Genomic DNA, 26,541 nt, shown 5'->3' on the forward strand with positions numbered 1-26,541 from the left:
TTGATTAATAATTATATTATCATAGTAACTATTTATAGTAGTATCTCTCTAGCTAGCAGATTTCTTATGAAGTTCGTCGAACATCCCATGTTGTCAGTGACATATCGCCAAATCATTGCCAGACTTTTTAAAATAATATTTATATTTTAATTAATTCTGAAAGCTCTGTCTGAACAAAAATTGCTTTGGATCGAAAGGTTAAGCATAATTCATTTAATCCACTAGAGCACTACGTAATGATGAAGAAATAATTAGATGATTTGAGTGACGAAAAGAAATGTACATCAATTAGTGATATTCTACGCACTTTCAAATGCAATATTAGCGATAGCCAAAATTTTGACGTTGGGGGCGTTGGTATTTGGCAGCGGCATCTCTCTCAGCAACGGCATTGGTGGTTGTCGGCTGCGAGAGAGAGATGGGTAATGACTCATAAGAGAGAAACTATAGGATCGGTGAAAGAAGCTCGAGATGCGGTGAGTTGAAGCAGCAATATCCACATTGAAAGAAGCTGCAAGTGAGATAGAGTGAAACGAGAGAGACAACTGTGAATGCAGCAGAGATATTGTCGGACAAATAGTGGAAGTAGGAACTTAGGGATTCGAACAAGTTTTAGTAATTTGCAAGAAAGAAAAACATGATTCAAAAAAGGGAAAATCAACAATGGATACAAATAACTTAAGAAAATTTATTAATAAATTTTAAAATTAGCAAAATACTCTCGATATTATCCGAAATTGCTAGGAGGCCCATGCCCCCGATCTCAAAACCCTCGAGTTCACACAGCTGCCCAAGATGTCTGAAGAGGAGTACGGCCTGACTTTTAGAGGCCCGAGATATCTTCATGGACTACGTCATCAGCCTCATCCGGGAAGGCCGGGATGGAGATTTACATCGAGCTTTGCTTGAGTCGTTTGCCAGAAGCTGCTGCCTTGTCTCATAAGTACGCAAGCAAAACACTAGTGTGGACGCCTCATGATCACGAAAAGCTTGCAATATATGATCATGTATCGATATAAAGGAGATCAACTAGCACAAGGTATCGAACACCTAAATACCAATCAACAATTGATCATCACCATAAAGGCGATACGGATTGTAAAATGCAGACAACACATACCATTTTCAAAACCCTTAGCAACAACGCATTTCAGACCCCTCGTCTCTAACATTAACCCAGTCTCACAAGCACAAGAGTAAAATAACCACCTCATGATCACGGAAAGCTTGCAGTATATGATCATGTATTGATAAATATCTTCTTTATCCTATAGACAGAGTGTGGCCACATGTCGGTGTTTCGAGCATACAAACAAGAGTGTGCCATTTCAACTTCGGCGGTTTGAGCCAAAAAATTCTTTGTAACAATGAATTTTAAGGTCCTCGTCTCTAACATCAACCCAGTCTCACTAGCACGCGAATAATATAAGCAAAACACCGCGAAAAGCTTGCAGTATATGATCATGTATTGATATTATATAACATAAAAGTGAACTTGAAGACAGGGTGTGGCCACATGTTGGTGTTTCGAGTAAACAAAAACGAGTGTACCATTTCAACTTAGGCGATTCGAGCCACGTTTACCAGCCTGTTCCGAAGCCTCCCTCGACCAGCATTGCCTTGTCTTTGACCTGCCAAACTTCCCCACTCATTTAAGGATCTTGTTTCCCAGCTATCAATGCATCCACCTCCTTGAAAAAGATTCATCATCCCCATTCTTGTGGCTCTCAGCAATTCCTCCCTTTTTTCCCCCAAATCCCACATGGCCTTGTAGCCCTAATCACCACAATTCACAAAAGCCAAAATTCAATGCACTGTCTGCAAATTCCCCAATATATAAACCCCAATCCATCAAATCCAAACACATAACAACACCAATCAATCGAGAATTCAATCAATCAATCAATCCATCAACAAAAAAGCAAAACCCTAAATTTCTCGAATTCGATGATGATCAAAATCGACGTGGCAAGGAAATGGAGGGAAATTGCAGCCCTAGGAAGGAAACGCATCTCTTACCCGGAGAAGATCGATCGATCCGCGGAGGTGGCGGAGAAGGGGCATTTCGTGGTGTATGCGAGCGACGGAGTTCGATTCTCGTTCCCGATCGGTTATCTCAGCTGCCTTATCTTCAGGGAGCTGCTGAGGATGTCTGAGGAGGAATTTGGGCATCCCAGAAACGGACCGATCACATTGCCCTGCGATTCGCAGGTGTTGAGATATGTCGCGTCTTTGATGGAGAAGAATGCAGCTGAAGAAGTGGGGAAAGCTTTCTTGCTGTCAATGGCGGATTGTAGATGCTCATCGCCTTACTATTTACAGCAACAACAGCAATGTCAGCACATTTTGTTAGCTTGTTGCTGAGATTATTTAAAAATTTTCAGTGATTTTCGAATTCGTAGTGTAGATTTTGTGTTTGAGGAAATGCTAACATGGAGAGGAGATCGCATTTTCATGATAAAAAGTCTATAATTAATAATCCTTTTATTCATCATTTTTTCAATACCTTTATATGGCAACCAACATCAAACTATATTGGCAATCATTTTCTGGTCTTTATTTTTGAAATATCGAATTGCATTAAAATGCTGGATACACGTAAATATAGGAACGTGATCAAATGAAAACTCTAAATATTGCACTACCTCCGTCTCACATAATTTGGGACACTTTGACCCGGCGTGAATTTTAAGAAATCTAATGGAAAGTGAATTGAAAGAGTTGGTGAGATGTGGGTCCTACTTTTAAAGTATTAGTTTTATAATAAAATGTGAGTAGGAATGAGTTAGTTGAATATGAGGTCCACTATCAAAAATGGTAAAAGTAAAATGTATCAAATTATATGGGACGGTTTAAAATGGAATATTGGGTCAAATTATGTGGGACGGAGGGAGTACAAACTAAAAATTATGATCTGGACTATTAAAAAATGTCAACAGATCAAAAAAACATTAATAGGAAAATGTGGGGAATTACAAATTACATACAAAATGTTTCACCAATGTTTCAATTGAGTATAAAATGTTTTAAGTTAACAAATACTATACAAATAATTTGATTATATTCCATCTAAAATCACTAACACCATTACTTTTTTTTTTCTACAAAATTATGCCCTAAAAAATAATATTATTTCTCTAAATAATACCTTATGCATTGCTATATGGGCATTTTATCAAGCAATGAATTCACATTTAACTTTCAGCTAATATTTGTAGCTAATTTTAGAGTCGAAAGGATGAAAAATAAGAAAAAGTAACGATGTTAGTGATTTTTAGATGGAATGTACTAATTTGAAACACTAATCAAACTTTTTGTATGATATTTGTTACCTTAAAACATTTTGCACTCAATTGAAACATTGGTGAAACATTTTGTATGTAAGGTGTACTTATCTCGGGAAATGTCAACATAATTTCAACGGTAGCCAATGATAGATGCTGTGTTGATACTGAGTTGATATTAAATTCTTGAAATTTTACAATGTGTTGATATTGTATTGAAGCAGTGTTGAAGCTGTGTTGAGGAGTTTTGAGTTTATATCATACTTCCTCCGTCCATGAATAAGAATCCCGTTCACTTTTTTACACTTGTTTTATAAAAATGATATAATAAATAGTTAAAGTGGAGAAATGATAAAATAAGGTAGAGAATAATGTAGACTAGACTCTTATCTACATTATTCTTTATCTACTTTATCACTTCTCCACTTTAACTATTTATAATTATTTTTACAAAACAAGTATAAAAAAGTGAACGAGACTCTTATTCGTGGATGGAGGGTATAAGTTTGCATTTTATCCCTACCCCATGAACGATACTCTTATTCTTTACACTTGCATTTTATGTCTCATTCTTTACTATTCCATATTCAATTCACTTTTCCCATCTAGGACTGCTGCAATAATGATGGGAATATTTGAACAAGAACAATTTGTCAAAATTATTTTTTAGCCTTTTATATTGTATTGATAGCACACTCCAGATAAGATATAGATAACGTTCTTAATCCATATGCGTGAAACAAACTCCAAAAAATATATAGATAGTCTTATCTATAAGCATGTAAAACACATTTGAGATCAATTAACTATATTTTTTCCATTTCTTAAGACTCATTCCGATCTTAAATAAGACAATTAATGACGAGTAGTTGCTAGTGAACAAAAGGCATATTTGCGTCACTCCATAAAAATAAATTGTGCCAGAAATTTCTGAAGTTTTATTCATTTAAGGAACTTTTTTCATTTTATTACTATTTCCTTTTCATTTTCCTCTTACAATTTTAAATAAACAGAAACACAGTATTCTATAAGGAAGTTTTACTTTTATTTTATTAAATTTGTATGAAAGAATGTTTTTGAGAATATAAAAAAATAACCCTAAAGAAAATCTAAGATTATTTTTATTTTAAAATACATACTCCCTCCATCCACGAATAGGAGTTCTGTTTTTCCATTTTGATCTGTCCGCGAATAGGAGTTACGGTTCATGATTACTATATAAACGGTAAAGAGGTCTCACATTCCATTAACTCATTCCGCTCACATATTACTTAAAACTAATATATACAAGTGAGACTTATATTCCACTAACTTTCTTCTACCTATTTTTCTTAACATTTCTTAAAATTCGTACTGGAATAAAATGAGACTCTTATCTGCGGACGGAGGGAGTACTAAGTAAGAGACGTGAAGATAAGAGAAAAATAACTGAAGAGATAAAATAGAAAAGTAAAAAAAGTATCATAAACAAATTAAAACTTTAGTCCAATTTGTTTTCACTAAATTTGTTGACTATAAATAATGAAATAATAGAAAGAGTATTATTCACCAATTCTTTTCCAAAAAAAAGAAAAGAAAAAAAACATGAGCTCCTCTAATTTTTATTCAACTAAGAATGCCATGGTCTTTTTTTATTAAATTGATTATTGATAATTTCAACTAATTATTTTAGACTACAATTACTACATAAGAGTAGATAAAATAAAACTTAGCTCTTTGAATTATTTAAGATTATGTGCATGTTAATGAATTTTAATTATTTTTAATTGTCAATTTTGTATTGCACTTAAAATAACATATTCTTCTATATATAGCTTTAAGATTGAAAAATCAATATTCCATCTAATAAATTGAACTACTTTAATTTTATATACATATATTGTATAAGTATAATGTTTATATATATTTTTACCTAAGTTATTTCACTATTAATATTAAATATAGTACAATGATTTAAAATATTACAAATAAGTAAAACTAAACGTAAATAATTAATAGAAATAGAACATTAATATCATTAAGATATTTTTATTTTGAAATTAAAATTATAGGGAATATCTTTTTTGGTACATCAGCTATTCGAATTTTTCAAATTACATACTTTAATGAAAATGAGAGGGTAAATAAATCGAATTGCCCTTCATGGCCTTAAGGGTACTTTGGTAATGAAAATATTGAAAATAACAAAAAAGTAGTTGAATTGATATTAACTTATAGTTGATGGACACAGACCAAATTTGCTCATTTGGGATAGTTGATGTACTAAAATAGATGTTCCCTCTAAATATTAATTGTAATTAGATATTGTTGAATTTTTGTATATTTCAAATGAAACTTTATTTTAAACTATTAAGATTTTGAATTGAATTTATAAATTTATATAGCAAATAAAACCAAAATCAAACTATATTGGCAGTCATTTTCTAGTCTTTATTTGCATTAAAATACTGGATGCACGTGAATATGTAAATAAACTAAAAAATAGTAATCTTAAATCTCATCTCATTCTTTACTATTCCATATTCAACATCAAACGCATCTGATCTTGCTGCAATAATAATTGAAAAAGAACAATTTGTCCAAATTATTTGCTAGCTTTTTGTTGATTTCATTTAACTGTATTGATTTTATTCCTAATCCATAAACATGTAAATCACACTCCGGATAAGATATAGATAATGTTTGTAATCCATAACATAAACAAAATCCTCTTTGCAGTTGCTAGTGAACTAAATGCATACTATTTGCTTTACTCCATAAAAATAAATTTTGCCAGAAGTCACTAGACTAAAGTTTTATTCATTCAAGGAACTTTTTCATTTTAGTATACTATTTATCCTCTTTCAATTCTAAATAAACAGAAACACAATAATACTCTATAAGGAAGTTTAGTTTTATTTTTAAAGGAATGTGATTAAATGCAAACCCTAAGTATTGTACAAATTCTAAACTATGATCTGGACTATTAAAAAATGTCAATAGATGACAAAATAGTAGAAACAGAAAATGTCAACACAGTGTCAACGGTTGATGCTGTGTTGACATTTTCTGTTGCTACTATTTTATCATGTGTTAATATTTTTTAATGGTCCAGATCATAGTTTGGAGTTTGTACAATATATGAGTTTGCATTATATACCCTAAATGTTACTGAGAAGAATATAAAAAAAAAAATCCCTAAAGAAAATCTAAGAATATTTTTTATTTTAAAAAACATACTACTAAGAAAGAGATGAGAAGATAAGTGAATAATAATTGAAGAGATCAAATAGAAAGTAAAATTTGTGGTTCACTTTACTATAAATATTGCAACAATAAAAAGAGCAATATTGTATCCAAAAAAGGAAAAAAAAAAATGAGCTCCCCTAAGCAAGAGCTCCTAGACTCCGAAGCCCATGTTTGGAACCACCTCTTCAACTACATCAACTCCATGTCTCTAAAATGCGCCATCCAACTGGCCATCGACGCCCACGGCCCGGCCCCGATGCCCCTCTCCCGCCTCTCCATCCCCCCCTCCAAAACCCCCGCCCTCCGCCGCCTCATGCGCCTCCTCTCCCACTCCAAATTCTTCCAAATAGTCAAAGTCAACAACTCCCCCAGTGAGGAGGTAGAGGAATCCTACCTCTCGATGGGACGCGATGTTCGAGACCGAGCACGGGGCCACGTTCTGGGAGTAGGCGGAGGGCGACGGGCTGTTCAACGAGGGGATGGCGAGCGACGCCGGGTTCGAGGGGGTCGGGACGGCGGAGTTTCCGGGGTGGTGCTGGACCTGCCGAGGGTGGTGGAGGGATTGGAAGGGGCTGAGAATGTGAGGTTTGTTGGTGGGGATATGTTTGAGTCCATTCCTAAGGCTGATGCGGTTTTCAGGATTTATTTATTTATTTATTTTATGTGTTAATTCATTTGATAATTTTTTATGATGTATTTTGGTAGTTGTTAGAGTTTGACATAAGAAGAAAAATAATTGAATTATTATTAGTTAATCAAACTTACTGTATATAACAAATACATAGATATTAATTTTGCTGTGTCAATAAAAAACGAGACTATTTTTCTGCCCTTCCCCAAATATATTTTAGCTCTTTTTAAAATTTTATATTCTTCTCTATTTGATGAAATTTTTTAATTTTAATTGTCTAGAATTTTCGACTATAGACATCTCTCTAATCTCCTAACACTATTCCAATATATTTTTTCTCCATTAATCTCCTACTTTTTATTAAAACTAATATCAACATTTTTTATTATTGGAATATATTTGAAATTGGACACAAGGTGACTGTATATTATTGTATTGGGGTAATAGTCCCTAATTTCACAAACCTTGGTTGAAATTTTGTAATTTTTCATGAATTTAAAATTTGGTCGCTAATATCATTAACTTTTGAGTTTAATATCGAATTTTCCACGAGTTCAATTTTTTTCCATAAATTGAATTCGACACAGCACGTTGGATCAAACGTCAACATAAGCAACGACATTGCTTTTAATTGTTTCGAAACACATCGTTTTGTGACATACTTCAGTTAAAAATTTTCTCCCAATTTTCACCAAAATTTAACATCGTGAGCACATGCATGAGTTCATGATTTGTAGACGATATAATTCAGATTTTAAGTTTGTGGTAAAATACCAACTTTACGCTTTTAGGAACTAATAGCCCTATTGTATTTGCAACAGTGGGTGTTGCACGATTGGAGTGAGGATGATTGTGTGAAAATACTTAAAAATTGCAAAGAAGCCATAAGCCCTAAGGGTGGTAAGGTGATTCTTGTTGAATTGGTTGTCGAGGATCGCGAGGAAGACGACGAAGCAACGGAAACTCAACTTCTCTTTGATTTGAAGATGATGGCTGTGATCAACGGCAAAGAGAGGACCGAGAAAGAGTGGGCTTCGCTGCTGCCTTCGGAGACTATAAAATTACTCCTGCCTTAGGCTTGAGATCTGTCATTCAGGTTTTCCCATGATTCCTTTCTAGAAAAAAGTAATATGGCGTAACGCTGTTTTGTGTGTTAAGTTGGATGAAAAATAAAGTATGAGATATAATAAATTAAGAGAGAATACCGGTATTTTTCTTTTTAGAACTGTGTTACTTTAAATGAGCATTCCGAAAAAGAAAACGTATTACTTTGATTGAGATAGCGAGAGTATTTCATATGTTTACAGCAGTGTTTTAAAAACTAGACTAGTAAGCGGGTCAACAAAATTAGCGTTTCATGGTTTAACTGGTCTAATCAGTTAACCTATTGAGGCCAGACCAAAATACTGTAGCAAATATGAAATATGTATACACATTCGGAATAAAAAAATAATCTAGAATATTATAAACAATAGAAGACATTATACAACACATAATATAAACTCTAGTTTACTATAAAGAGGAAATGCATGTAAAAAGACTATATTGTATTATTGTTCTCTCAAATGAATAGGAGTACTAACTAATCCCACATCGCTCATTCACGATAATGATTAGTGGGATAGGCAATATCAAAGTAAATTAATTTGATTTGTTAAACTTGGGGCAATGACGCAGTTAGTGAAGTTCTAATCGAGACACGTCTATTGCTGGTTGAAAACTATTTCCAAACGTTACCCCTCTTTGGTCTGGGCTTGATTTGTGCTGTCGAGAATTTTTCGAAGGGCTCCAATTTTGGGTTAGGCCCTACAATTTTGATCGACTCTTGGATATTCCCTAATAGTATTATATAAAAGCTCATGTCATCTACTCATATTATTTTTACAGAATATATTTCATCATCACAATTTTGGAGATATTCCTACATCATTAGCATCAAATGAGGTTTCGATTGGCTCCTTCCCCAGACCAAGGGAGACCAGCTCACAAAGTCGTGAAAGAACCAATGTTCCAAAATATTAATCTATTAAAAGAAAGCTTATGCTCGTATATAAATCAGGACTCTGTTATCTTACACAATCGATATATACTACTACCTCCGTCCCTGAAAATTTGTCTCATTTCACTTTTTACCATTTTTTATAGTTGACCCCATATTCTACTAATTCATTTCTACTCATATAATATATAAAAGTAGGACCTACGATCCACTAACTTTTTCAACTCACTTTCCATTACATTTCTTAAAATCCAAAGTGAGACAAATTTTAGTGGACGGAGGTAGTAGTATAAGACAAATTTCATAGACATAAATCCTATTATATCATTTGTTTTGTCTTGTATTGTTCTATTAGCAGTCACAATCATTTGTTATAAAGCTCTAACTCTATTATAGTGAATCAAATCGATTCCACACATTCATGCAAAGTCAGGAAAACATCAAAATCTAGACACTTAATAGTTCATACCGCCAAACAACTCATTGATCTTTGGTATTAGAGAAAACTTTAACTCCTTTGGCCACAGCAAACACTACTTAACCACAAAAAACACTATAAATACTTCCAACATGCACACAAACAAGTTCTACCACAAGTAAAGTAAAGCTAGCAATACACCTTCTTCCTCGTCCTCGTCCTCATCCCTGTTATGGCCATGGTAACCATACCTTTGTGTATGTCCCTCCTGATCATCTGTGCCACTTCCACGCCTCAGACGGACGACCCCACCAAGAAACTCGTGTTCTTTCTTGGAGACTCAACGGCCGATGTTGGAACTAATAACTACATCACAACCCCTTTAAAAGCCAACTTCCCCCCAAATGGCATAGACTTCCCCGGGGGCCAACCGACTGGGAGGTTCAGCAATGGCTTCAACAACGCGGACGAACTTGGTTAGTTCACACGTAGTTCACTATACTATCTCTCAAGGCTTTGTACATTATAAACGATATGCTGATGATATGTTGACTGTCTCAGTAAAGAATTTCGGGTTGATGATGAGCCCACCTCCTTTCCTGTATCTGCTCACCCTTGGATCGGGATTCCAACAGCAACTCAGCAAAGGTGTAAACTTCGCCTCTGGGGGTGCCGGACTCCTAGACATCACCAATATCAACAATGTAAGACTTTAACTCGATCCATTGTAAAGATTCCTAAACTTCCGCCTAATTCTGATTATGCATACCAACTTTAAACTCTGACTATTGATTTGTTATGATTTTGCAACTGATTAAGATTCCTAGCGCTTACTCACGTGGTACTATCAAACGTCAACCAAAACAATATAGGCAGCGAAACAACGTCGTATTATTCTAGTATATTATGGCTACGTTCGGTTTTCATGACAAAATAATATTGAGATTGAGTGTGGGATTGAGTATGGGATTGAGTATGGGATAGATCTAGATTGAATATTAGATAAATATAAAGGGTTCGGTTGATCTGACAATCTTCCTATGCTTTAAAAGATATTTAATTTATATAATTACTTAACACATATTTACCTATATACCATTCATAACCTCAGTTTCTCCGCCGGCGAAGATCACCAATTTGCTGGTGTAGCACCTCTGTTGCCGCCTGAGACATGGCAGTCGATACAGCAACAGCGTTTGCTGAGGTTGCTGAGGCGGCAAAATCTAGATCTGCCTGGTGTGGTTGAAGGGGGGGGGGGGGGGTGAAATGGAACTAAAGGTTAATCATTCCCAGTGGCGGATCCAGGATCCGGAAACGGAAGGGGCGGAATATATAGTATTAGCTTGATTTAGTGCGGACATGACTATTTTTTCCGTTGTTTGGAGCGACGCCGGAGGCAAACGGAGGGGGCAGAAATGGTAATTTTACGTCCCGATAAGGGGAAAATAGTCGCACGGAGGGGGCGACCACCCCCTCCTCCTCCTGCCCCCCTAGATCCGCCACTAATCATTCCCCATACTATTTTTGTCGCAGGGGTACGGGTGCGAGTCACAATGGGGAGATTATCCATCTAAGATAGTATCATGGATTAATTAGTTAGTCCAATTTTACTAACCGAACATAGGATTAAACAGTACACATGCAAAGTTGCACCAATTGAACGCCCACTAAATAATACTCTCTCTGTCCCATTAGAAATGAAACATTTTCCTTTTTTAGGTTGTTTCAACATAAATGATACGTTTCCTAAAATGGAAACAACACTATCTCTACTTTTTCTTCTCTCTTATTTTACTCTCTTTTCATTAACTTACAAAACAACACTGCATAAAATCTCGTGCCAGAAACCAAATGTTGCATATTTATTGGGACGGAGGGAGTACAACGTCGTTATATTTCCAACAATGTGACACCGTTTTACTTGACCTCCGACCGTGCCACGCAAGTAAGTCATCAAGCTATCAAAAAGTTGCAAAGTCAGAACAAATCAATAGCTCGATAATTTACAGGCAGGTTTCTTAGGTACCCTTTCCGTTTAATTTCATGCCGCGTTGCATTGTGTTGCCAACAGACAGTGCCATTATCGGAACAGATCAACCAGTTCGCTACCGTCCGCAGTAATCTCAGCGCCTTGATAGGCGACCCCGCAACCGAAGCGAAGCTCAACCAGTCCCTCTTCTTCATCAGCATCGGCAGCAATGACATATTTGGTTATTTCAACACAAGTGATGCAAAAAAACCTCCCAGCACCTTCATCAACATGATGCTATCAGCATATTCTCAGCATATCAAAGTAAGATTTTTTTTTTAAAAGATTTCCAAACACTTTTCAAGCTTTAAAATGACTTCAAACGAGGTGGTGTACATACGTTAGGCGTTATACGGGCTTGGGGCGAGAAAATTCGGGATCATAAGCATTCCACCGGTAGGCTGCTGTCCGTTTTCGAGGCTAATCCAGCTGAACCTTACCGGGACGAACGGGTGCTTCCCCCCGATGAACGAGCTTGCTCAGGCGTTCCACCTCGCCCTCGATGGCCTTCTTCTCCACATCAGCTCGGAGCTTCCGGGGATGAAATACTCTCTTGGGAACACATTCAATATGACACTTGATGTCATTAACAGACCAAGAAATTCCTGTAAGAAAAAGTGCATCAAATTCTTGCCATATTTCAGTGTTGGAAACTAAAAAAATACATGCACAAAGTGAAGAAAAAACTTGAGAGGGTGTGGATATTTCCAACTTCTTTTAATTTCACTATTTGAATTATATAAACAAAAAAATACTCTCGCAATTCCATAAAAATAGCTCTTTCTATTTTAGTTCGTCTCATAAAAATAACACATTTCTATTTCTGGTAACTTATTTTTCTAATTAGAATATAATTATATATAAATTTATTTAACCTTATAAAAAAAAAGGTTTGGAATTAAATTGGAATATCATAAGTTCAACTTTATTCCACAGTATTCTGATTCCAACTCAATTCCTATTTTGTGATATCTAACGGAGCCTTAACCTCTTCTGTTTTCCTACGTCAGCCCTATTCGGATCGGTGGATACGGCATGTTGTGGGAGTGGAGCCCTGAACGCGGAAGGCCCGTGCAACCAAAAAGCGGCGCTTTGTTCGGACCGCCTCTCGTATCTATTCTGGGACATGTACCACCCGACTCAGGAAGCTTCGATACTTGCGGCTCTAGAACTCTACTTGGGCCCAACTTATGTGTCGCCGATTAGCTTTAGTCAGCTGGCAAAGGAGTGACAGGACAACTTGCTATACACATTGTCAAGTTTGTGTTCATTCATAATAAGTGACATTGCAAAGTGTTGATGGTAATGAGCAATGAGGATTTATTTGGAAATCCATTTTGTTTACACAATTTCATGTAAATTGGAATAATATCAGTGTACAAATGATCCACTTTAGTTTTTGGTTTTTCACAATTAAGATGACATATTGACACGTCTCTCTTACTTTATTCTTCCACTTAATACACAAAATAAAGTGGCATAAATTCTATGCCGCCCAAGGAAGGGCTCATCTTTCTTAGGATAAAGGGAGTACATATTTTCAATAAAAAAATTTGTAGCTTTCTCTAGAATTTAGAATAACTGTGCACTGAGAATTGTTTTTGCATCAGATTGACGTACAGATAGGGATGGACACACATTAAAGAGACTAGGGCCTTGATTTATTTTATTCATTAATATTTTCATATTTTTAGTTTTTTGTGTGAATTATTATGTAAAGCCCTTGTCATCATAAAAAACATATTATAATTATTTTTTTGAAATTTAGAACGAATCGCCACTACCAAAACAATTTACAGCGTTCGCCGTTGTATACACGTAGGTACCAAAATTAGTAGATTCATCTATAGATGTGTTTACATGTGATATCATTTACAAATATAGATGTTTGTTATTTTGTTGCTTATCAAGACAAATATTTCTAACAAAATCTTTAAGAGTAAAAACAACATATGCGAAAGGGGGATAAATTAAACTATGTAACTATTCCCGCATCAAATTGACATGCATGTGAAAACCCAAAACAATGGATTCATGTGTGTATGAGTTGATCAAACGGTAGAATGGTAATGTCTGAGGTCAAAAGTCTGAGACTCTACTCCATCGTGACATGGTCTATAAATTTATATTCACTTAAAAAAAATAGTGAATTCACTTCTAGGATTCGATCAAACATTGGAAATAAGTAACACAGCAAATAAGTTCTAGCTATTTTGTTTACATGCGATATCATTTAGTATAAATCTTGATTATCTAACTATTGTGTTTATATACTTAAGATGTGATTTTATTCATGAATTACAAACCATATCTTCACAAGCAAAAACAACAAGGTAGAAACCAATAAAACAAGCATATAAGTTCAATATGCATTATTATAGTACAAAGCAAGTAGGAAAATTCAAACATATGTAAATTTCAGGGATAGGCCTCAATGATAGAAATAATTGAGCCAATATGTTTGACAGTGTAGCTACTGAAACCAGCCCCTTTGATCACTAAATCCCATTCTTCAACAGTCCTCTCTCTCCCTTTGTCTGTGTGAACCATTATCATCATGTCCAGCGCCAGCCTTGCGTCGGTATACTTGTCTTCTTCACCTTCCACGATCACCGCCTCCGCGATTATAACCTTGCTCGTCTCCTTCGGAACTGCTTCTCGACATTTCGTTAGTATCTTCATGCACTCGAAATCGCTCCAGTCATGCAGCACCCACTGTGTGTATAGGATAGGGTTAACGTAAAAACTACTCCCTCTGTCCTAGTTAAATGGGACAGAATAAAGTAATTTTCTCTCTCAAATTAAAATATTCAACTCTCATTCTCTTTCTATTTAGTACTTACACTCACATTTCTTATGTTCAGTTAAACACATTAACTTTCAATTACTAAAATCTTGTGCCGATTAAGATTTGTGTCGTCTTAGCAGAGATAACCCCATAGGATTTTATGCACTCTTATTTTAAGAAAAGATAATTGGATTTTTAAAGTACTCCATCCTTCTCGTCTAAGATGACACATTTCTTGGCCGGCATGACATTTTAGAAATTATTGGTTTAAGTGTTTAACTGGAGAGAGAAAATGTGGGTGCAAGTATTAAATAGAAAAAGAAAGATGAATATTTTAAGATGAGTGAGAAAAAGTGGTGGGTGTATTAATTGGAGTGAGAAAGTTTCCAAATAAGGAAATGTGTCATCTTAATTGGAATAAACTAACAAGAAAACGTGTCATCTTAAGCGGGACAGAGGGAGTAGGAAATATGAATAAAGTAACATAGAGATGATTATTTGATGTTTAAAAATAGGATGGAAATAAAAATAAAAGAGAGAAATGTAGTTGAAATATTTTAATTATTTTCTAAATAAGGAATGGGTCATTTTTATTGAGACGGACGAAAAAGCAATGTGAGTCATGTTCAATAGAACGGAAAGAATATGAAGTTAATCAAAGGACAAGAATCAAATTTGTTATGAAAAATAAGTTTTAATTTAAAAAAGCCAAACTAATACTCCCTCTTGAGAAAAAAGTATGAGTAGTTGTTGCAAAAGAAAATTCTAAGTGGATAGAAGAGAGTACACAAAAGTGGAAAATTAGACAAACTAAGATTAGCATATATACCATGATGAAAGCAGCATCAGCCTTAAGGACATGTTGAAACATGTCCCCAGCGACATGCTCCACTCCTTGGCCTCCAGCATCAATTCGCTCCGCTTTTTAAAAAGTAGGAGAGAGAGGGGAGTATTGGAGTATTGGTTTGTGGATTGGTTGAGCTCGAAGAAGCCGCGGTGGGTCAAGTACCTCATGATGCGGCCGAGGGCGGAGGGGGAGCAGGCGAGATCGGGAAGAGACACGGCGGCTTTCGATGGGCGTCGGCTATTTCGAGCTCGATTGCGCACTTGACTAGGGCCATTGGAGTGAAGCCGAATATATATTGCCAGATTTCTACCTCAGCCTTCTCTTCTTTGATTGATTTGACATCCATTTTGTCGATTGAATTATTGAGTGTGAGGTTTTGTTAGGATTCTTCATACATGCATAAGTCATTATATAATGCAAACAACTAGTAGTACTTCATACAACATTTAACTTATAAAATAACGGTGATTAAAACCTCATGCTGAAAACCAATTGCTTCGCATTTAGTGAGATGGAAACCAAGCACCATAGTTTGATAGTGCATAATCGTAGGCATCCTCGTAGCCGTACGTATGAGCTTTAGCCCATGCCACAAAGCTAGCATGGTGTACGGTCATGGAGGGTCCCGAGTGGGGTCTCAGAGGGATAGATCGAATCCACCTTCGGCCAACTAGTGTTAACCCGATTTCGTTGGGATGGAAGGAATAGTCTACATTATAAACTTGTTATTAAATTAAATACATAATCACAATAGTTGAGGTTGTACGCGTCATTAATCAATACTACCTTCGTCTCCCAAATTTTGACACACTTTGACCCGGCACGGGTTTTAAGAAATGTAATGGAAAGTGAGTTGAAAAAGTTGGTGGGATGTGGGTCCTACTTTTAAAGTGTTAGTTTTATAATAAAATATGAGTAGAAATGAGTTAGTAGAATATGAAGTTTACTATAAAAATGGTAAAAAGTGAAGTGTGTCAAAATTTGGGGGATGGAGGTAGTATATATATTATATCTTGGCAATCAACTACTCCCCTATAAGGCTATACTTATAAAATTTGATATTCTTGGCAACCAACTACTCCACTATAAGTAAAAAATTTGATATTCAAATTCACAAAAAAAAAGAAAGAAACGAGGCAGAATAATTAAATGAGATATTAAGGCATTGATCTAACTAGGGCATCAAAGTTGATGATGCCCACTTCTATTTCGTTTTTATCGATACGATTCTATTAAAATTATAGTTTTTGAACTAATTAAAATTAATAAAGTAAGAAAAATTAAAAGAAATGATTTCTAACAAAATACTCCGAAAAGATACAACAACTAAGGGCAGCTCCGGTTGCTAATGCTCTTATTTGATGTGTTCGCCGTTGAATACACATAAATACCAAAAGTAGTATATTAACACGTATATGTGTTTACATGCTATCATTTATAAATCTAGATGTTTGTTGTTTTGGTTGTATATCATGACAAAAGTTTCTAACAATATCTTTACAAGCTAGTAAAAACTGAAAGAAAATGGACTAGATTTGGACTAATATGAATTAGTATATAATTATAATTGGGCTGTAATTATATTTATTCATGAATTACTAACAGTATCTTCACGAGCAAAAACAACATATGGGAAATGGGATACACACCAATACAACCAAGCATATAATTTCAAAATGCATTATTATTAGGAAAACTCAAACATACTATGTAAATTTCAGGGATAGGCCTCAATGATAGAAAAAATGGAGCCAATATCTTTGACAGTGTAGCTACTGAAACCAGCCCCTTTGATCACTAAATCCCATTCTTCATTAGTCCTCTCCTTCCCTTTGTGTGTATGAACCATTATCGCCATGTCCAGTGCCAGCCTTGCGTCGGTATACTTGTCTTCTTCTCCTTCCACGATCACCAACTCCGCGATTATCACCTTCCCCGTCTCCTTCGGAACTGCTTCACGGCATTTCTCCAGTATCTTCACGCACTCCTCGTCGCTCCAATCATGCAACACCCACTGCATGTACGGGATAGGATTATCGTAAAAACTATATATATGTCCTATTTTATTTTTTATCAGCTCGGATTTTAAGAAATTGTTTTACTCTGCAAAAAAAGTGGGTAGAAAAATTTACTGGAATGCGAGTCCGACTTTTATACATACATTTTATAATAAAATGTGAGAAAAATAAATTTGTGGAATGTGGGGTCCAAATGCCAAAAATAGTTGAAGTGAAATGGGACATTAATGATGGACAAACAAAAAAGGAAAAATGAAATATTTAATGGAGGAACGAAGTAGTACTTTTATCGTTAAAATTGAAAAACACAACGGAGATAGCATATAGACACGAGTCATTGCAGCATTCGTAGTGAGAGAAAATGTTGATGAAGTAGAAAAGAGATAAATAAAATAAATATATTTTAAAATTGGAAATAACTTCCATTTCGTAGTATGGAATTAGTTTTAATGGAAGGACAGAATTGGAAAGATAAACTATTTTGTTGTGGACGGGGGTGTATTAAAATAGAAAAATGTTCAATAAAAACATTCTTTACGTAAAATTGAATTTTTTTTATAAAAAAAGTAAATGAATACTCCCTCCATTGAATATCTATGTCATTTTGACAGGTCTACCATTTAAAGAACTATTTAATTTTTTTAACTTTTAATATACAAACTCCACATTTCAATATAAAATTAACAATAAAAATAAGAATCACATTTAACAAACTTTTTTAATTTATTTTTCTCATAAGGTCAAACAATTTATTAAAACTCATGCCTAATTAGAATGATTCTTTAAATGGTAGACTAAAGCGTAAAAATTTGTAAAAATTCATAATGAATTTTTTAAAATTAAACAAATTCAAATAGAATATATACCATGATAAAAGCAGCATCAGCCCTAGGGACATGTTTGAACATGTCCCCAGCGACATGCTCCACATCTTGTCCCCGCGGGGCCGCGGAGACAACGTGTGGCAGATCAAAGTTGATCCCTCGGATCCACGGGCACGCCTCCACGATACAACGCATGGCCGTGCCATCGCCTCCGCCGACATCCACCAACGAACCGATCCCTCCAAACACCTCGCCGTAGCGCTCCATGATCTCGGAGACGGCCCGCCTAGCGTGGCTCGCCATCCCATCGTTGAAGATCTTGCTCTGGGCCGGATTCTGGGACCCGAACTCCCAGATATCCTCCCCGTGCGCGGCCTCGAAGGCCGAGCCTCCCTCTAGAGCGGCCCGCTCGCTCAACTTATGCCACGGGGCCAGCATTGCCTGGCTGGCCTCCATCAGCAGAAACGGAGCGAAGCTTTTCGCTCCGTTTTTTAAAATTTGGCGGGAAAGAGGAGTGTTGGAGTATTGATTTGTGGATTGGTTGAGCTCGAAGAAGCCGCGGTGGGTCAAGTAGCGCATGATGCGGCCGAGGGCGGAGGGCGAGCAGGCGACGGCGGAAGCGAGGTCGGGCTGAGACACGGCGCCGCCGTGGCTCTCGACGGCGTCGGCGATTTCGAGCTGGATTGCGCACTTGAGTACGGCCATTGGAGTGAAGCCGAACACATATTGCCAGATCTCTACCTCAGCCTTCTCTTGCTTGATTGATTTAACTTCCATTTTATCGATTTGATTTTGTGAGGCTGGGGCATTGTATAATGCTAACAACGTACAGTATACATGATCAAAATGGTTATCCAATCATATACACGTGTCGTAAAATCAAAGTATTCCTTGTTATTGTGAATGTATGGTTGGAAATGTAAATTTCATGGATAGGCTTCAATAATAGAAATAATGGAGCCAATATCTTTAACAGTGAAGCCGGCCCCTATAATCACTCTTGTCACGTCGCGGTACTTGTCTTCTTCTCCCTCAACGATTATCACCTTCCCCGTCTCCTTGGGAATCGCTGTCAGTATCTGCATGCACTCATCGTCGCTCCACTCATGCAGTACCCACTGCGTGTATAGGATGGATGGGGTTAACGTAAAAATTACTTTTTATCGTGAAAACTAAAAACGCCTCACAAACCATTCTTTCTTCTCACAATAAAACCTGAGTTTCTACTTAAAACGTCTACTAATCAATATAATTTGAGTGGATTTTAATAATCCCTAAGAAATGTGCTTTGCACCTTTTGAGACACTTAATTACAAGGAAACTGAAACATATTAAAACAAGTCTTTATTTTTTTTCATTTTTTCCTCTAAATTCTAAAAATGGCAAAAAAGACTCTCTCCATCAGTTAATGTTCACTTGAGAAGTTAATTTTTAGACATTTTTAGAAATTATTTGAATTTTTTTTTTCTCTCAATTATATAGAAAAATTTTCAAATAACAACAAAAATTATGAATTGTTCAAGTAACAAATAAGAACCGACTCCGACAAGAGGCTCAAATTCTTATTAGTAGTTGTAAAAAAAATTACAAACCCCTTGGTCCCTTAAAAATATACTCCCTCCGTCCCATTGAAGATGACCCACTTTCCTTTTTACTTTGTCCCAACTAAGATGACTCATTACTTAAAATGAAAATACTTTTATCTCTATTTTATTCTCTCTCTCTTACTTTACTCTCTCCTCTCAACACACAAAATAAATTTGCATAAAATCTCGTGCCGCCCAAGAAAGGGGTCATCTTCCTTGGGACGGAGGGAGTACTACTTAATTACCTTTTTAGTTTGTCTCTTAATCCTATGCTTCTTTATTTTAAAAAAAATTTATGTAATGAGATAGGACTCATTTTCTATTGATTATACTATAATCAATTTTATTTCTATCTCTCGTATTTATATTATGCATTAAATCTTGGGTACCTTCAAAAGTTCATATTTTTAAATTTTAAGAATTGGAAGAAGTAAATACCATGATGAAAGCGGCATCTGCATTGGGGACATGTTCAGCGACATGCTCCACGCCTGGTCTCTGCTGAGCAGCAGAGACAACGTGGGGGAGATCGTAGTTGATCCCCGGCACGCCTCCACGATACAATGGAGAGCCGTGCCGTCCCCTCCGCCGACATCCACCAAGCAACCGATCCCTTCAAAGACCTCGCTGTACCGGTCCACGATCTCGGACACCGCCTGTCTAGCGTGGCACGCCATCCCATCATTGAATAGCTTGCTCTGGGCCGGATTGTGGGACCAGAAGTCCCATAGTTCCTCCCCGTGCGCGGCCTTGAATCCCGAACCTCCGTTGGGGGCCAGCCTCCATCACCAAAAGCGGAGCGATGGTATTCGCTCCGCTTTTTGAAAGGAGGAGAGAGAGGGGAGTGTTGGAGTACTTGTTTGTGGATTGGTTGAGCTCGAAGAAGCCGCGATGGGTCAAGTACCTCATGATGCGGCCGAGGGGCAGAGACACGGCGCCGCCTATTCCGAGCTCGATTGCGCACTTGACTAGGGCCATTGGTGTGAAGCCGAATACATACTGCCATATTTCTACCTCAGCCTTCTTTTCTTTGATTGATTTTACATCCATTTTTATCGATTGAATGAATGAGGATGTGAATTTTTAGGTTTTGTGATGCTTCTTCATACATGCAAAGCCATTATATAATGTTAGCAGTTAGTCTGTCCCAACTCTAAGTCATAATTTTGCTAAAAGTGAAATTAATTACTTATAACAAGACAACTAATTAAAAGAGAGAGTCTATAACTTGTATGGGGACAAAGAGAGTATTTTGTCCGTCCCAGTGAAGATGTATAAGATTTTAAATGTTGTTTTACGGGTAAAGTAAAATTAAATAAAATAAAGAACAAACTATAGACAATGATGTTTACATTTTTATGAATGAGTTATCTTGCATGTCACAAATAAAAGAAAGGTAGGTGTATGTTATTTTGTGAGTAGTAGTCATTGTCAAAATATTATATCCTTCGTCCTTATCGAGGTAACCAATTATAGTTTAGAATTTGATAATCAATGAGGCAGAATATTAATACTCCATCAGTATTCAAAAAATTGAAATATTTGAAACGGTATGGGATTTAATGCACAATTGATAAAGTAAGTGAAAATAATTGGTAAAGTAAGAAAGAGAAAAAAAATGAGTAAAGTAAGAGAAAGAAAGAGAAAAAATAGTAAAAGTAGAGTTAATTAGTAGATTGTGAGGTCTATGTCCTAAAATAGAAAAATTATAAAGTTTCTATTTTTAAGGAACGACTCAAAATGGAAATAGTTGCTATTTAAAAAAAAACAGATGGAGTATTGATGTGCATGGAAGTTCTCCGTCCCAGCCTAGTGAGACGTATTCCTTTTTGGTACATCCCAGTCTAAGTGAGACGTATTCCTTTTTGGTACATCCCAGTCTAAGTGAGACGTTTCCTTTGTTGGCAACAATCAACTCACTCCTCTCTCCTACTTTATCCTCTTATCTACTTTTTTCTTTCTCTTACTCCCTCCGTCCACCATTTAAAGAACCCTTTTGTCATTTTGGTTTGTCCATGATTTATAGAACCATTTACTTTATTCCACTTTTAGTATGCGGAATTGCGGATCCTACATTCCACCAACTTTTTATCCTCACGATTCAATACTCCCTCCGTCCCATTTTAGGAGTCTCATTCGAGATAAGCACGAGTTTTAAGAAATGTAAAGAAAAGTTAGTGAAAAAAAAAAGTAGAATGTGGGTCCCACTTTTATATATATTAGTTTTATAATAAAATGTGAGTGGAAAAAGATTAGTGGAATATGGGGCATATTACTATTTATGGAATATTCCAACCGGGACTCCTAAAGTGGAACACCCACAAATGGTAAACCGGGACTCCTAAAATGAGACGAAGGGAGTATAAAACTAATACTTTCAATGGGTCCCACATTTCACCCACTTTTTCCCTTTACTTTTCTTCACAAAATTAAATAATTTCTTAAAACCCGTGACAAGTCAAAATGGGTCTTTAAATGGTGGACTGAGGGAGTACTTTATTCTCTCTTTCTTATTTTATCCCCTCTCTTACTTTTTTCTTTCTTTCTCTTTCTTACTTTATTTAGACATTAAGGACGCGTTCGGTGTGTCATATATCACCAGAAATGGCTTTATTTCTGCTCATTTATGTTGTTCGGTGTATGTGGTTTATTTCGTATGGACCCACATAATTGATGAAGCCAGCACTGTGTGCCGCATAAATGAGATAAATAAATTCTATTGGTATTTTTTTGGAAGAAAAGTTTTACCAAAAAATGAGAAGTGCCCTTCCCAAATTATCCCTCTCATTTATGTGTTCCCCCCTTTCTCAGCACACATTTGAACACACCAGAATTTTCGAAATCCCTAACCCTAGCCAGCGGTGGTGTTGAAGCTCTCATCCCGTTTCCAATCTTTATTCGCTGTCAAAACAAGGTGATCGGAAGCTCTCATCCCATTTCCAAGCTTTGATTTTGTGTTTGGGCTGAATCGGGTACCAATTTCAGGTACCCCGTGATTGCAACGTCGAGATTTTTCTTCTTATCAAATAAACATGTTCATCACATTTGGGCTTGCATAGCTCGAAATTTTTCAGCCCGTCGTTGTTCGAAACCTATGTGTCAAGCTCGTTCGAAAATAATTCAAATTACCTCGTAGGGCAGCCTGAGAGCGAAACGGTAGAGATGTCCTTCACTTTTTGCTACCTCTATTTCAACTGGTGTGAAACTCTGTTCTGTGTATTTTTGAATGTGTATTTTTGCTACAGCGTGGGGAGATGAAAATTTGAAATACGTACAGGGGTAATTTTGGCAATTTGCTCATGAAGTGGGGCAGCTCAATTAAGTATGGCTTAAAATAATTTCCAATTATATCTAAAACTGGGCCCTTATCTTAAAAGGTGAACACCATTATCAAATATGGAGAAGGTGGGCCATGCCATGTTAATTCCGAAGCAGTTTTATTTCTGATATTCGCTAACAAACGAAGCGAACGACTCCTTATTTTACCACTAGGTCAACTCATATATCGGTGATGGCATCTTACCCTTGTAGACTTGATGATGGTTTCTGTCTTCTCCCCGAATTAGTTCTTCTCTTCAACCTTCGATTTTCTAATAGACTCCCTCCGTCCGTGAAATGTTGTCCTAGTTTGATTTGGCATGGGTTTTAAGAAATGTGAAGAAAAGTATGGAAAAAATTGATGGAATGTAGATTCCACATTTATATATTAGTTTTATAACAGAATGTGAGTATAATAAGTTAGTGGAAAATGGGTTCATTTACCAAAAATGGGGGAAAAAAAGTAAAGTGGACAACAATTCACAGACAACCGAAATAGAAAAATTAGACAATATTTCACGGACGGAGAGGGTAATACTTTGATTCTTTTTCTGACAAGACCTATTGAAAATGAGAGAAAAACGTAAAGAGATAACTGAAAATGTGGATGAAAATGATTTTATCACCTATTTATAGGCCAATAAATACTTTTAAAATGACTACTATTGAACCACCATTATAACAATTATAGAACAAACATTTTATCAACTAAAATGCATATCATCATCGCTACACCTCCTCACAGAAATTACCAATAAACCAAGCATAGAAGTTCAAAATGCATTATTGTAGTACAAAACAAATAGGAAATCAAGGACAAGCCACAATAATAGAGAAAATGGAGCCAATATGTTTGACAGTGTAGCTACTGAAACCAGCCCCTTTGATCACACAATCCCACTCTTCAAGAGTCCTCTCCTTCCCCTTCTCAGTGTGGGCCATCATCACCATGTCCAGCGCCAGCTTAGTGTCGCTGTACTCGTCTTCTTCTCCCTCGACGATCACCGTCTCCACGATTATCACCTTCCCCGTCTCCTTCGGAACCGCTTCCCGGCATTTCTTCAATACATGCATGCACTCGTCATCGCTCCGGTCATGCAGCACCCACTGCGTGTACAAGATAAAGCTAACGTAAAATACTTTCTATTTTAGGAAACATTTTTTTTCTTTAATGAAGTGAGATCCTTCTCTACTAATGATATTTTAATTACCTTTTCTTCCTATCTCTATTCTGACTTTACTAATTTTATCTTGAGAATTGAGAACACTGTATATAGATTATAGGCGGTGCATTCTTAGTGATATATTAATAATGTATTCTGAAAAAAATTAACTTTTGGTCCTCATGAGATCCGACTCTGGTGTTGCACTCGTCCAATAAAAAATTGCATATAACATAGATATTAGCAATTGAAGTATTGAAATGAATTTTCGTTCTCATGATAATAATATTTTTTATTTATTTAAACTTTACTAACTATCTGTCCTTTAAAAAGAGAACATTTTTAAAACGATATATATTTAAATACACAGTTGAAAAAATAAGAGCATGAAAAAAAATAAGTGATAGTATAGAATGGGTACCACTTCAGTTAAGAAAATTTGTTTTCTTAAAATAGAAGGTTTCGTTTTAAGGGAATGTATAAAATTATTGAATTCATAATAAAATTTGTTGTATCTAGAAAATTAAATTTTCTGCCATAGCATAGATTATGACTAATTGATATGAGTTGACTTGGCTACTTTTCTATACTCTCTCCGTTCTCCAAGAATATGCAATTTAGGTTTAGCACGAGTTTTAATGTAAAATTAATAAGGTAAGAGAGAGATAGAGAGAAAAATTAATTAAAGTATTATTAGTGGAGAATAGGTCACAATTTATTAAAGTGAAAAGACTATCCAAAATTAGAAAATACATATTTTTCTGAGACGCACTAAAAAAAGATGTTACTATATGAATTAATCATGAACAGAGTACCTTAATGAAAACAGCATCAGCCTCGGGTATATGTTTGAACATGTCCCCAGCGACATGCTCCACACCTCGTATCTGCGGAGCCACGCAGACAACGTGGGGGAGATCGAAGTTGATTCCCCGGACCCACGGGCACGCCTCCGTGATGTAACGGAGCGTCGTGCCATCGCCTCCACCGACGTCCAACAAGCACCCGATCCCTTCAAACACGTCACCGCACCGCTCTATGATCTCGCAAATGGCCCGCGTGGCGTGGCTCGCTATCCCATCGTCAAACAGCTTGCTCACGGCCGGATTCTGGGACGCATAATCCCAGAAATCCTCCCCGTACACGGCCCTGAAGGCCGAGCCCCCGCCGGGCGCGGCGCTGGCCCGCAGCCTGTGCCACGGGGCCAGCATCTCGGGGCTGGCCTCCATCAGCAGAAACGGAGCGACGCTGTTCGCTCCGTTTTTGAGGAGGAGGCGGAGGGAGAGGGGAGTGTTGGAGTATTTGTGCGTGGATTCGTGGAGCTCGAAGAAGCCACGGTGGGTCAGGTACCGCATGATGCGGCCGAGGGCGGAGGGCGAGCAGCAGACGGCGGAGGCGAGGTCGGGGAGGGACACGGCGCCGCCGTGGCTCTCGATGGTGTCGGCGATTTCGAGCTCGATTGCGCACTTCACTACGGCCACTGGCGTGAAGCCGAATATGTATTGCCAGATTTCTAGCTCGGCCTTCTCTTCTTTGATTGATTTAGCATCCATTTTTGTTGATTGAGTTATTGAGGATGTGGATTTTGAGGTTTTGCCCTGCTTCTTTGTACATGTGTAAGGCATTATATAGTGCTAACAAGTGAAACATTTGCCTTTTTAAATTGCCCCACCTAAAAGATAAATTTCCTAAAATAGAAAAGTATTTCAACTTTATTTTTTGGTGAGAGAAGGTAGGCCACCCGCCACCCAACATTCAAATACCTAAGTTCTATGAAAGTGGATTCTAAAATCTAAAATATGAACTCTTTTAAGAAAACTATAAGCGCCATAAAATTTAATAAAACAATTAACCCTATGTAAAATTTCATATACAGAGAAACAGATGCTTCAAATTTAATGGGATGGAATTGAATATATATTATCTACTTTGTAGAAAGTTTGATATTCAAAATAATTATACTCTGCAAAAAATAGTTTAACAGTGAACGACACATGATCTCATGAACCTCATATATACATATGAGCTTAGCCCATGCCAAGGAGCTAGCATCGTGTGCGAGCATGGAGGGTCACAGGTGGAGTCAGAATGATCGATTGAATCCACCGCCCGCCAACTCGTGTTGGAAAACTCCATTAGTTTTATTCTTGGAGCTGTCGCCGACCTCATGTGTCCGCACGCCAATCACATTGGCGAAAACTAAGGGGAAATATTTTATAATTGTAATTAGCTGGACATGTGGTAACCAAATCAATAAATGTTAACCCAATTTCATTGGGCAGAGAGAATAATTATAGTATACATTATCAACTGGTTATCCAATTTAATACACATAATCCTAATAATTGAGGTTGTATCTACGCGTCGTTAATCAAAATATTATAACCTTCGTTCTTATCTTTTGCAAC

General features: G+C 36.5%; 3 protein-coding genes, 1 non-coding gene and 4 pseudogenes across 5 annotated transcripts; 4 read left to right on the forward strand and 4 right to left on the reverse strand.

The window, feature by feature from the left end:
- Nucleotides 1-1,202: 1,202 nt before the first annotated feature.
- LOC125215375 (auxin-responsive protein SAUR68 pseudogene) lies at nucleotides 1,203-2,387 on the forward strand (annotated as a pseudogene).
- Nucleotides 2,388-6,639: 4,252 nt separating this feature from the next.
- Nucleotides 6,640-8,219, forward strand: LOC125211271 (flavonoid 8-O-methyltransferase 1 pseudogene; annotated as a pseudogene).
- A 574-nt stretch (nucleotides 8,220-8,793) lies between these two features.
- LOC125217288 (U4 spliceosomal RNA) lies at nucleotides 8,794-8,949 on the forward strand. Its single transcript, XR_007175702.1, has one exon. It is a non-coding gene; the product is annotated as a U4 spliceosomal RNA (small nuclear RNA).
- An 843-nt stretch (nucleotides 8,950-9,792) lies between these two features.
- LOC125209778 (GDSL esterase/lipase At5g55050-like) lies at nucleotides 9,793-12,820 on the forward strand. Its single transcript, XM_048109360.2, has 5 exons — nucleotides 9,793-10,036; nucleotides 10,122-10,264; nucleotides 11,632-11,853; nucleotides 11,935-12,196; nucleotides 12,600-12,820. Exons 1-5 carry the CDS (start codon nucleotides 9,793-9,795, stop codon nucleotides 12,818-12,820), a joined length of 1,092 nt encoding a protein of 363 aa, XP_047965317.2.
- Nucleotides 12,821-13,927: 1,107 nt separating this feature from the next.
- On the reverse strand, nucleotides 13,928-15,599 carry LOC125209098 (flavonoid 4'-O-methyltransferase 3-like; annotated as a pseudogene). The gene is made up of 2 exons (XR_016136496.1): nucleotides 15,207-15,599; nucleotides 13,928-14,304 (listed from the first exon to the last, which is right to left on the reverse strand). The product of XR_016136496.1 is annotated as a flavonoid 4'-O-methyltransferase 3-like (transcript).
- Nucleotides 15,600-16,782: 1,183 nt separating this feature from the next.
- LOC125212672 (acetylserotonin O-methyltransferase-like) lies at nucleotides 16,783-18,892 on the reverse strand. Its single transcript, XM_048112900.2, has 2 exons — nucleotides 18,109-18,892; nucleotides 16,783-17,238 (listed from the first exon to the last, which is right to left on the reverse strand). The coding sequence occupies exons 1-2, from the start codon at nucleotides 18,841-18,843 to the stop codon at nucleotides 16,942-16,944; spliced, it is 1,032 nt and encodes a 343-aa protein (XP_047968857.1). The 5' UTR covers nucleotides 18,844-18,892; the 3' UTR covers nucleotides 16,783-16,941.
- Nucleotides 18,893-18,992: 100 nt separating this feature from the next.
- On the reverse strand, nucleotides 18,993-20,719 carry LOC125211772 (acetylserotonin O-methyltransferase-like; annotated as a pseudogene).
- A 2,999-nt stretch (nucleotides 20,720-23,718) lies between these two features.
- On the reverse strand, nucleotides 23,719-25,747 carry LOC125211534 (acetylserotonin O-methyltransferase-like). The gene is made up of 2 exons (XM_048111370.2): nucleotides 24,949-25,747; nucleotides 23,719-24,077 (listed from the first exon to the last, which is right to left on the reverse strand). Exons 1-2 carry the CDS (start codon nucleotides 25,684-25,686, stop codon nucleotides 23,781-23,783), a joined length of 1,035 nt encoding a protein of 344 aa, XP_047967327.2. The 5' UTR covers nucleotides 25,687-25,747; the 3' UTR covers nucleotides 23,719-23,780.
- Nucleotides 25,748-26,541: the final 794 nt, after the last annotated feature.

The sequence above is a fragment of the Salvia hispanica genome, chromosome 3 (assembly GCF_029641045.1).
Source record: "Salvia hispanica isolate PSC_SH4W2 chromosome 3, Shi_PSC_v1, whole genome shotgun sequence".
Taxonomy (NCBI): domain Eukaryota; kingdom Viridiplantae; phylum Streptophyta; class Magnoliopsida; order Lamiales; family Lamiaceae; genus Salvia; species Salvia hispanica.